This window comes from Grampus griseus (assembly GCF_964374135.1).
Source record: "Grampus griseus genome assembly, chromosome: 7".
In the NCBI taxonomy this organism is placed as follows: domain Eukaryota; kingdom Metazoa; phylum Chordata; class Mammalia; order Artiodactyla; family Delphinidae; genus Grampus; species Grampus griseus.
In genome coordinates, this window is record NC_139001.1 from 86,478,754 (window position 1) to 86,491,873 (window position 13,120).

General features: G+C 36.2%; 1 protein-coding gene across 1 annotated transcript in view; it reads right to left on the reverse strand.

The window, feature by feature from the left end:
- Positions 1 to 13,120, reverse strand: part of ARHGAP15 (Rho GTPase activating protein 15) — a 621,892-nt gene that overhangs the window by 506,090 nt on the left and 102,682 nt on the right. The window contains exon 5 of the mRNA XM_082658330.1: positions 5,409 to 5,496. Within this exon, the coding sequence (XP_082514456.1) occupies positions 5,409 to 5,496 (88 nt within the window). The remainder of the gene's footprint in view (positions 1 to 5,408; positions 5,497 to 13,120) is intronic.

A 13,120-nucleotide genomic window follows, 5' to 3' on the forward strand; every position in this document is an offset into this window, starting at 1 on the left:
CTGCATCTTTCCTGAGGGCATTATAAAAGGATAAAGGAGAACCAATATTCAACTTGTTCCCTTTCTCCAATCCCAAGGGATTATAAAGAAGACCGCCTTTGTAGATGAACAATGTTAAGAGAAGAAGGAGTGAACAATAATTCTGTCCCTGATAAAGTGTAGCACAGCTGTAGCCCTCCTTTTATGTACACATAACTCAAAAATTTTAAACTGTTAAATTGATCTAATCAATCACTGGAAGTGCCCCCAGACAATTTAGAAAAATACAAAACACTCTGGAGTAGGACACATTTATTCCAGGCCTCAGAGAACCTCCCATGATAGTTCAATAACAATGATTAGCACACAGTCAAAGATAAGCAGACACACAAGGAAACAAAGCAACATGAGTGAGAACCAGTAGAAACAGCCTGATGTAGACTTCAGATGCTAGAATCACAAGACACAGAATATAAAAAAACTATGCCTTCTAATTTTCACAAAATAAAAGAGAGTCTTTAACATTCAGGAAAAAAACCTACAACAAATGACATAGTAAATTTAAAAAAGAAACAAACTTCTAGAAATAAAAATTATAATAATTGAAATAAAAATAATGTTTATCACAAAGGGAGACTGAGTTAAATTAGAAGATAAATCAAGATAAGTTATTTGGAATGCAGTTCAGAAAGACAGAAAGAAAGAAGAATATAAAACATGTGGAGGATAGAGTGAGAAAATTTAACATAGGTTTAACTAGGGGCTTAGAAGAAAATAAGAGAGAAAATGTAAAAGAAGCTACATCTGAGAAGATAATAGCTTGGAAATTTGTAAAATACATTAATGACAGTTATAATCAATTTCAAGAGGCCCAACAATCCAGGCAGGGAAAATAAAAAGATATTGACACCTGGATGCATCACAGTGAAACAGTGGAAACACAAAGGTAATGAGAAAATATTATGAGGGACCAAAGAACAGTGGTTAGATTAACAGGTAACTTCTTGATAACAATAATGGATGACAGAAAACAGTGGAATGATATCTTTGATGTGCCAAAAGAGTATTACTGCCAACTCAAAATTCTATATCCAGAGAGAATATATATTTCCAAAATGATGGAGAAATAGAGACATTTGAAACAAGCAGATGCTGAGACAGAGTGTCACGACAAGACCCTTACTACAGGAATTTCTCAGAATATACTTCAAATAGAAGAAAAAATAATCCTAGAGGGAAGGTCTAAGATACAGGAATATATAAATAACAAGGAACATGGCAAATATTGGGCAAATAAAAATCAATATTGATTCTATAAAAGAGAATAAATAATGTCTAGTGCTGTTAAAAAAGAATTAAAATACAGACAGAAATAGCATATACATTGGGAAGGTGATAAGTGAATTAAAACTATTCTAAAGTAATATTTGAATAGCTTTAGTCTTCAATAAGTTATAATTCTAGGCAAGTCACTAACAGAACACCAAGTGTATCACTCCTAAAACAGTAAAGAAAAATATGAAATGATTAAAACAAAATGAAAGGAAGGAAAAAGCAGGACATATTGATATTTAGAGAAAGAAGCAAGAAACAAAAGAAACACATGCTGTGATTCCATTTTATAAATTCAAAAGCAAAGTATACTATATTTTTAAGGGCTACAGATATAGGTGGGAAAATAATAAAGGGTGATAAAATAATGACTAAAATGCCATCTAAGTCTGTGGCAAGGGAAGAGGCTGTGATGACATACAAACAATAGGCAGGGGTGGGGCTTCTGGAGGGCTGGCAGGGTGTGCATCTTGCCCTGGGTGGTGGTTATGTAGAAGTTTGATTATAACTGTTAAAATATACATACATGTTTTATACATTTTACTAAAAATGGTTTCTGCATTATTTTCCAGTGACAATATTTTAAAATTTTAAAGTGAGTTACAAATCAGAATACAGAGTAAGAACACTGTCCTTTCCTTTATAATCCAGAAAATCCGGAACTAAGGACACCAGTGGTTTTCCAATGCTCCTTTTCACAGGAGGGCCAGCCAGTCTGGACCAAACTTTCTCTGGTCTGAGGTGAAGTGAACAAAACAGAGACAATGTATGTAGACATAGGAGGGAGATGGTTTCCTCTCTTGGTAAAGACTGTCTTTAATTTTGAGGTTTTATCCCACCTAGATTTAGGATTGGGGTATTATACAATGTCCTTTCTGTTAGAAAGTGACAGTAGTAGTAGGCAGTACTTTACTCTTTAATGTCATTAAAAAAGAAAAACAGAATAGGTCAGTCCTCCTTTTCCTTGAATAGGTCACTGAGGACCCAGAGCCTATGAATCTCTGATTTACACACACCAGCAAAGTGACTGTGTTTCTTTTCAGGGGGAGGCTGCTTTTGATAAAAATGTGACTTGGTTATGAACTGACAGAATTTCAGTGAGAAAGAAATATAGTCAAACATGGAATGTGGGATCAGGCACAACACTGTGTGACATTCTGTATTAAATGTGAAAGCAGTAAGGTTAAGAGACAATGAAGGAAGATGAGGGTCCCAGGAAAATATATATGGATAAGCAGGATATTACATCTAGAACCCCAAATGGAGAAATGGCTTCATTTTCAGAATTATTCAGTGCTCAGACACAATATTTTATGCTGCCTATGGATACATATTTCTTTTTTTGGAGACAGTACACGTTGGTATTCCTTGAATTAATATACCTTTTCTTCTACGCACGTGTGAATCAATTCAAGTGCAAAACTAAGATAGTATAATGATAAGTTATAATTATACTATACCCTATATTATGTACTATAGAATACAGTATATTTATATTTTAATGGAGTATATTAGAATATAATAATTATTTTATGGCTACTATGCATATTTTTATTTTATTAACTAATTTTATTCCTTACTAATTCTCTTGGCAAATATTACTATCTCTACTTTACAGATGAGGATTCTGAAGCTCAAAGCAGTTGAATAAGTTTGTCAGCTCCTAAGTGGCAAAACTAGAATAAAGCTCCCTATGGTTGAACTTCAAAGCCCTTCTCCTAGCTACTCTGCTGCTTTGTCTCACCACTGCATTAACATTCAAAGATCATTCCTGTACAGATTAAAATGCCATTTACTCTTTTAAGCCACATTTTGCACTCACTTAGGCAGCTTCTACAGACCCCCTTGGAGAAAAGGACAGACTTTCCCAGAAGTACAATGAACAGTAATACCAGGACATGTGTAAGGGGGCACAAGAGAAATTCAGAAACTTGAGCATAAATCTCTTTCAAAATAAAACCACAGTATCTTTCATCAAGGCCTGGTAATCATCATATCATTTCTCTGAGACTGGAATTGGTAAATGTGGGCTATCCCACCAGGCCTTTAATATTTGGTTAGAAATGAATCCAAGAACTTGACTAGCAAGACAATCCATGCAGTACAAACAGGAATCTGCAATTCTTTCCCCTACTACCACAAAACACAGTTAGTTCCTGCCCAGAATTTGCTTTGAAGACAATGAGTGTCTGGGAGAAACCATAAGAGCACTGAAAATGGGACTAGAAGTAATAAATAGGGACTGCCAAAAAAAAAAAAAAAAAAAAGAGGTTAACAAATTTCCTCTAAAAGTAAAATCCATCGTCAATTTACAACAGTTCTGAAGCTTGAACTAGAGGCATGCAATTAGTGAGCTGACTTGCAAAGTTTGCCTACAGTAAGGGGGAGTTTCTTCCACCTGTACGAAATTAAGCACCTGATAACTATCTCCTGGTATGAGGAGACTAAAATAATAAAATAAAAATAAACCAAATGCTTTAACTTGGAATCTAATCTCTCCCATTATCCCAGCACATTCACATAAACTCTGCTCCAATGGAATTCTTCTCACCCAGCAGGATGAAGATCATCTTCTCAGCAGCCAAATTCAGCAAGGCAAGTGACTTTCCTCCCTTCCTGATTTCCCCTTTAGAATTCATTCAAAGGGAAGACAAAGGACCCGTGGGTGGATGGGAGTTGTTTTGTACCTAGCCTTTAGGGATACCCTATTTTTCTTAAAAAGATTATCTCAACATTACTGTAGCCAAAAAATAAAAACAAAACAAAACCCTAAAACAAATTTCTGAGGCAGTTTAAATTAAAAATACAAAGGACTGAGATATATTTTTAATTTATTCATAATTAGTTTACAGATTGGACTGCACCGAGACTCCAAAATCAGCAAGCTACTTGGGGATAAAGGCTATTGCAATTATCAGGAGCAAGCCAAATGCTACCTTTTGTTCTTACTAAAATCTTCTCCTTTAAAAAAAAAAAAAATCTCCTAGCAAATGATTTTCTATTTCCTATTTAAAGAGGATTACATAGCAAACACGACTAGTGGCTGGAAAGCAAAGAATCTTCCATCGTTTTATTACCTGCCAAATACAAATTAGTTCATTGTGGTTAATTGCTGCCAGGAGACCCCTTTTCCCTGCTGCCCATCAGGCCGTTGGGGTATGGCAGGTTGGTTCCTGCCCAGAGTCCTTCCTACGCAGGAGGCTGTCAGATATGCTGCTTGCCCACTGTCTCCAACATCATGTGGCAGCTCTGGTGTTCGGGCAGCAAGGTTTTGAGCTTGAATTGCCCCAGTAACTAGCTCAGAATTGCTCCGACTATCATTGTCAAATCTCTGTGGGCATATATGAGGCCCTCCTCCAGGTACAAATCAAGAAGCCCTACAAATTTCACTTTGTAATAACTACTGGATACAGAAATTGTATTAGTTCCATTAGATGGAGTCATAGAACTGTTCAGAAAGGTTAGCTGGATGCAGTGAATGTCACAGTTAGACTAAGATAAAAAATCACTGTTAACTTAGAGTGTTTCCTCATTGGTAACACCCTATATTAAGGTGTCATTTATAAACAGTTTATTATTATTTATTAATGTGTGAAGCACTTTATAGCATGCTAGATAACAACTTAAATTCATGTATTAAAGATGCACATACATGGTTTAATACGATTTATGCCTTATAATATTCTTTAAAACAGCTTTCCATAGTCTCATCCGTTAAGTATTTATTACTAATGCATTTTATAACATACTTTATACTACATTATTTGAGCAAGTAGCTGCATTTAGTGATCATTTCATAAATAAGAATAAAGCATTTATAAATGGCACCTTAATTTAAAGTGTTACCTTCCCATTACTAGAGAGCTGCTTGCCATTCATCTCATTTTGTGATTATTCTCCAAATGCACCACTTAATAAAACAAACACTAAGTTCTATTTTCCCTTCATCTAATTAAAAGTTTATTGAGTCATTTTCCTCCATCTGCTTTCAGATGTTGATAGCTTGGAGGCTTTAGTGTGATTTCTGTTGAAACCAAACTTTTAATTCAATGATATTTCTGTAAACATGATAATAGTAGAAACAGAGAACTACCCACCATATTAGACAGAGCCTGCTGCTTGGATTCTTTGTAAAATTCAATTTTTCGACTAGAAAGAACAATCCAGGAAGTAGACCAGTTTTTCCTTAGGAGAGAAAAAAGCAAAAAAGTACTATCACTTGAAGAAATCATTCACAGGTATTGTATGAGCAACATTTGGAATAAGTACAGACTATTTTTATTTTTAACCAGAATTCCTAAAAATCTTTTCTTTATTAAAATCTACAGGTGGTATGGAATTTAGATTAAAAAAATAATAAAAATATTCTGTAATTTTTATATATCATGGCATTTATAGTAAAAGTTTCATCATTTGTAGATCTTCCCCAAATCTTTTTCAGCTATCAAAAATCCAACCTCGTGTATCCATGTCTTCCACTCCATAAAAAGTCTATGTTTCTGCAGCAAACCAAAAACAGCAAAGTAAAAATAGAAATCAGAACCTTGTCCTTCATCGTTATATCTCTTCATTGGTTTAGTATACATCAGTCTGCAAAACTAATCAGCTAATTTGCCTGCTTAGTTCACAATATTTTTCAATGTTGAAACTCAATGCAAATAAAGGGAGTCAAATGCTTTTTACTTTTTTGCCAATCCAACTGGCAAGAATTAGAAGGAATAATACAGAGGTTTACTGAGAGTATGGAGAAATGGATTCTCCCATACAGTTTTGGTGGGAGTGGAAACAACTTTTCAGGAGTGAATTTGGCAATATGTTTTTTAAAAATATTTTAAAATGTGTATATCTTTTGATTGAACAAGCCCATTACTATGAAGTTAAATTTATCCTAAAGAAATCATCTCATAAGTTAAGGCTCTGTACATAAGAAGGAAGTGCACCATTTCTTAATTCTGCATCTAAAATATCAAAAATTGAGATAGGTTATGTAAATTGCATATAATGGAGTCATACAATGGACTAATGAACCCTGTGCTTAGCAGAATCCTGATGTGGGAAGATTTTAATGCAGACCATAATATAATATGTAGTTCATAAGACCATGCTGTGCTATTTACCTATGATTGTCCTCACCCATCCCAGCCCCTTCTGATTATCAATTCCCATTCATCGAAGTTCAAATATTATGTCCTCAAATATGTCTTCCATGACTTCCTCACATAGAACTTAGGATAAATTAAAAAAATTTTTTTTGTAAATTTCACTTCTCTCTCTCCCCCATTAAATAAAAAGCTCCAAATCGACAGAAAACATTTCATCCTTACAGAGATACCCCCAGTGACAAGCAACAGTGCCTTGGACAGAGTAGGCAATAAATATGTATTTGCTGAGTCAATGATTAAACTTAGGCATGGGGGTAAAAAATAAAAAGCTGGATATAACAATAGTTAAATCAGAGAGTGAAACCATAGCTTTTGATTTTCCTTTTCATTGAACATGTATTACTTCAATACTCAGATGTGTATATATTTGTGTCATAAAGAAAGACAAATGTTTTAGATGGTAAAAGATTAAGGAGATTAGTATACATAAGTTTCTATTACATCATATTGCTGCAGTTTGCTTTGGTTTAACACTCAGTTCAGAATAGCTGAATTCATTTTACAAAAGTGATTTTTTTAAAAAGTTTACAAAAAGACTACTCTGATCCATAGAAAACTACACAAAGATACATTTTAAATGACCATTTAAGATCTTTGTGTAATTTAGTTCCACTTGCCTCATAGTCTCTAGGGGCTTGATTTAAAGGACAGCTGTGATTCAGTAAAGTTAATATTTACAAGATTAGGCTGCTCTTACATGCCTGAAGCTTTCCTAATGATACATCACTGTGTTAAAAAGAAAAAAAACTGGATAAACAGAAACAAAACAAACACAATGTGTATTTTCCACCATGCAAATATGAACACTATGTTCTTGGACCCACTTGTCTTCAAATAGTCACTTTTTCAATCAAATGATGAAAAAGATGGAGGAAAAATGAAAACCACATAGACCTTTTTCTTCCCTTGCCTTAGTTCCCATTTCTCGTTTTAGGTAACAGTGGCAGCAAGATGAATTGCAACACCTGTAGCCTTCTTCTTATGCAGGTCATAATATTAGATGGCCCAAGATAGAGTAAACATTGGTGGGACTGCTGTTCTAGACTGGGCATCTTTTTTATCTCCACCCCTTACTTTGACCATATGTAACCAAGGAGAATGGGACACCCCCAGGCATGAGGGAACCTATATTTAACCTGCCTGTTGTATTTCCCACTATATTTTTCATCTCCTGGCAAGAGAGATGAAATTTGCTTCCTGTCTATAGCAAGCCCTGAGTAAATGGTTCTGATTTGATCTTTTTCAGATGTTGATCGTTTATAGAATGTGTTGGCATTACTCTTCCCTTTCTTAAACTTGGAACTGGAACTGGTTAGAACTGAAGTTGCATGAAATTCGATTACCTCATGGTTCACAGTTAGAACTTTGAACTGCTGTGAAATGTTCCCTCTTAGGTGAATCTGATGAACAAGCTGAATAGGGTAAGAACTGCAGGTATTGGAACCTTACTAATATGAATTGTTCTGGCACTTTACATACAGTAAATTTCTTTTTGATCTTATAAACTACAAACAATGTCTTTATGAATACAAGTGAAGATTTTTCCAATTTAAGATAATTTCATTTCAAAAAGAAAAATAGAATGCTGTTTTTCAATGTTTTAGAGGCTCCATTTTTAATTCAGTTTTTCATGATTTCTTTTAAAATAATAATTAGCATAAATTATTTTGAGTACCTAGTATAAGTTTGCTTGTCTACTGGAGATTTAGCTTTGCAAAAAAGATGAAGGTACTAATCTGTCCATTTACTAATATGGAAAACAAAGTTCAGAGTGTTTAGGTAACTTACTTAAGCCCATACACTTAGAGTCAAACTCAGTTTCTCCGATTCTGAAGCCTAAAATCTGTTCACTAATTTATGTTGTGGGTTTTTTTTTTAAAGATTAAAGAGTATAGGCATATAGGCATACATTTTATTGTGCTTCACAGATATTGTGTTTTTTTACAAACTGAACCTTGCCTTCAAGTCTACTGGCGCAATTTTTCCAACAGTGTTTGTTCACTTCATGTCTCGGTGTCACATATTGGTAATTCTCGCAGTATTTAAAACTTTTACATTATTATTATATTTGTTATGGTGATCTGTGATCAGTGATCTTGATGTCACTATTGTAATTGTTTTGGGGTGCCGTGAACCATGCCCATATAAGACAGCTAACTTAATCCATAAGTGTTATGTGTGTTCTGACTGCTCCACCGACTGGCCTTTCCCCATCTCTCTTCCTCTCCTCAGGCCTCCCTTTTCCCTGAGACAGAGCAATATTGAAATTAGGCCAATTAGTAGCTCTACAATGGCCTCTAGGTGTTCAAGTGAAAGGAAGAGTTGCATCTCTCTCACTTTAAATTGAAAGCTAGTCATGATTAAGTTTAGCGAGGAAGGCAGGTCAAAAACCAAAACAGGCTGACAGCTACGCCTCTTGTGCCAAGCAGTTAGCCAAGTGAATGCAAAGGAAAAGTTCTCGAAGGAAATTAAAAGTGCTACTCCAGTGAACACATGAATGATAGAAAAGCAAAACAGTCTTAATGCTGATATGGAGAAAGTTTTAGTGGTTTGGATAGAAATCAAACCAGACGCAACATTCCCTTAAGCCAAAGCCTAATCCAGAGCAAGATTTTAACGTTCTTCAATTCTGTGAAGGCTGAGAGACATGAGGAAGCTGCAGAGGAAAAGTCTGAAGCAAGCAGAGGTTGGTTCATGAGGTTTAAGGAAAGAAGCTGTCTCAGTAACATCAAAGTACAAGGTGAAGCAGCAAATGCTGATGTAGAAGCTGCAGCAAGTTGTCCACAAGCTCTAGCTAAGATAATTAATGAAGGTGACTACAACTAAACAAGAGATTTTCCATGTAGACAAAATAGTCTTCTATTGGAAGAAGATGCCATCTAGGACTTTCATAGCTAGAGAAGAGAAGTCAATGCCCAACTTCAAAAGCCTCAAAGCACAGACAGACTGTCTTGTTAGGGGTTAATGCAGCTGGTGACTTTAAGTTGAAGCCAAAGCTCCTTTTCCATTCTGAAAGTCCTAGGATCCTTAAGAATTACGCTAAATCTACTCTGCCTGTGCTCTATAAATGGGATGACAAAGCCTGGGTGAAAGCACATCTCTTGGCAACATGGTTTATTGAATACTTTAAGTCCACTTTTGAGACTTGCTGCTCAGAAAAAAAGATTCCTTTCAAAATATTAGTGTTCGTTGACAAATTACCTGGTTACTCAAGAGCTCTGATGAAGATATACAATAAAATTAATGTTGTTTTTATGCCTACTAACGTAACATCCATTCTGCAGCCCATGGATCAAGGAGTTTTATCATGTAAGAAATACATTATAGCTGCTATAGGTCATGATTCCTCTGATGGATATGGGAAAAGTAAATTGAAAACCTTTTGGAAAGTATTCAATATTTTTGATGCCATTAAGAACATTCCTGATTCATGGGAAGAGGTCAAAATATCAACATTAACGGGAGTCTGAATTAGTTGATTCCAACCCTCATGAATGACTTTGAGGGGTTCAATGCATCAGTGGAGGAAGTGACTGCAGAAGTGATGGAGATAGCAAGAGGGCTAGAATTAGAAGTGGAGCCTGAGGATGTGACTAAATTGCCACAATCTCATGATAAAACTTTAAAGAATGAAGAATTGTTTCTTATGGATGAGCAAAGAAAGTGGTTTCTTCTGATGGAATCTATTCCTGGTGAAGTTGCTGTGAAGACTGTTGAAATGATACCAAAGGATTTCGAATATTACATAAATTTAGTTGATAGAGCAGGGGCAGGGTTTGAGAGGACTGACTCCAATTTGAAAGAAGTTCTACTGTGAGTAAATTGCTTTCAAACAGCACTGCACGCTACAGAGAAATCGTTTGTGAAAGAAAGAGTCAATTGATGTAGTAAACTTTATTATTTTCTTATTTTCAAAAACTGCCCAGCCACCCCAACCTGTAGTATTCACCACCCTGAGCAGTCGGCAGTCATCAACATCAAGGCAAGACGCTCCACCAGCAAAAAGATTATGACTCACTGAAGGCTCAGATGATGGTTAGCATGTTTTAGCAATACAGTATTTTTGAATTAAGGTATGTACATTGTTTTGTTAGACATAATGTTATCGCACATTTCATAGACTACAGTAGAGTGTAAACATAAATTTATATGCAAGGGGAAACCAAAAAAAATCATGTGACTCTCTTTGTTGCCTTATTCTCTTTATTGAGGTGTTCTGGAACCAAACCAGCAATATACTATTTTCTTGGTTAAGGAGATTGTCAATGTCAGATTTCACCATAGTTTGGGTCCTAAGTCTCAAATTATAAAAGCTAGAGTGCAGAGCCTGTGACAAGGTATAAGCCATCTGGATTGTCAAATTAACTGTTTTACCTAATGTTAATCAGAAGGATTGGTCAAAGGCCCACCACTCTCAAGCTCTATTTTTCTCTTGGGAATTGAGCTGATTTAAAGAAGTCACATGATGAGTCTTTCAATTCCTCATAAGAAGCCGGAAGCAGGGATGTGCTTCTAACTATGACACCACCTCTTTCTCTTTCCTGCTAGGGGATTATTCTGGTTTGTGATGAGTAGACTCACCTGCACTCAGTAGGGAGTCTAAAACCAGAAAGTGTTTCAAAAGCCTCTAGTCTAGGAGCGGCTAAGAATTCACCTAATGGGAATATCTTTTAACCTATGACTTAGGTCAGAACCTTCCTCTCTGAATGAAGTAGTCTAGAGACTTGGCTATTTTCTTCACAGTATCTTTCAAGTCCATTCCCCATTTGATGTGTTTGGCCCATTGTGCTGCTTGTAATTCTCAGGATATCAGCAGAAAAGCTTTCTCACCAGTTACTCTAACACAGCAAGCCTTTTGATGGCACTGTCAGCTCTGGAGGGAGTATGAATAGGATCAACTGGCAAGGTTTTGCCTTGACTTGTACCTTTAATGCTTTCTGCATGCAACCAAATCCTTATAGGTGACAGTTTTTCGGTGTATTGAGATTCAACTCAGAGAGCGAGTAACTCCTTCAAGTTTAGAGGGCTTAGGTAGGACTTTAAAAATAGCCCTTTTGAGGATGAAGCGATTTTCAGAATGGAAAGAAAGTCCCTCTACTTTCCTAGTACCCCCAAAGAGGGGAACACCATGACCTCCTAGAGCTTTTCCACTCCTCGGCACAATATCTGACATTTAGTGAGTGCTTAACAAAGGTTTTTGAGTAAAAGAATATATGGGTTCTCAAATTTCAGGAGGGTTACACATCTAGATTACTCCTGCCCTGTTTGTTGTTATTTACTAACAAGGACTACAAAAGCACCTACTTCTTGCATTTCCCTTATTTATTCCTTAGTTCCCAAGTGTTTTGATAAGTCTTTCATAGCACTGTTTTAAAAGTATCTAACATTCCTGGTTTAGTATATCTTCTTCTAATTTATAATTCTAGTGGCAATACCTGAGCTTTCTCTAGAGGGCTTCCTGACTTCTCAGATGTGTTTCAATAAGATAAGCTATTATGCATGCATTGGTTCTCACTCTGTGCTAGGTATGGCACCTGGCATTTTGTGTCAAGTAATTTAATCCCCAAGACAGTCACAAGTATCTACTGAGCATCTACCACAGGACAGATACAATTCCAAGGACTGAATATATAAAGGCAAATAGCAGAGACCTCAAGGCATTTATGTCTAACTCAGAGGAGACAGGCAGTAAACACAGAAACAAATCCTCCACATTCAGATAAAAAAATTGAGGCTGCATCCTACCCAAGGGCATCAAAGTCATAAATATGGGATTCAGACCAAGTCTTCTGGACTTAGAAGGCCATGCTCATTCTGCTGTATCAGTTGTCTCTAGAGCAGGTGGCATGCAATTCTCCCTTAGTCATATTGGGCACGTCTATGCAGAGCCTCATGATAGACTCTGAGAGAGGAAGACACCCAACTGCTGTCAAAGAGTTACTTGAACATCTTTCTCCTTGGAACAAGGGCACTTCTTAGCCTGACCTGGCTGTTCTGCAATGCTGACCTGGAAGCCCTTTCAACTCTACCGTCCCAAGATGGCCAGCAAGTAACTTCATCCATTGATGGGAGCCAATTAATGCATCAACACTTCATCATCTTAACTTTGGGGGAGTTCTTTTTTATTTTTCCACACAGAGAGATAAACACCAAGCTGTTGGATAGACTTGAGGGCTAAACAAGATACATAGGTCAGGAAATGTCCAACTTCAGTAAGTCAGAGGTCCCAGGAATAGGTGAGAGAGTCTCCGCATGAATTTACAAGTAACAATTAGGTAAGGGATTGATATTGACACTAGTGATTCAGTACAGGAAATAGATCCTGGGACAATAAATGCAGGCTATTTATTTTAATTTTTTTTGTCACAAGACATCACATCTAAGGGGGAAAAAGATCCTTAATGTAATTAGGAAGGAGGAAGAACTAAATTCTAATAAGGACAATTAGTTACAATTAATGCAATTGGTGGGACAATTTCTCCAAGTGAGACACTTCAGAGAGCTTCCCTAAAACAAATCCTGAGTTGTAAAGGTAGAAAGTAAAAACAAAACAAAACAAAACAACCCCAAAACCAAAGAAAACTCAACACAGGCATCAGCTTGACCAAAAACTCTGCATTCTACAAAACGGACACCGGATGGCAGCA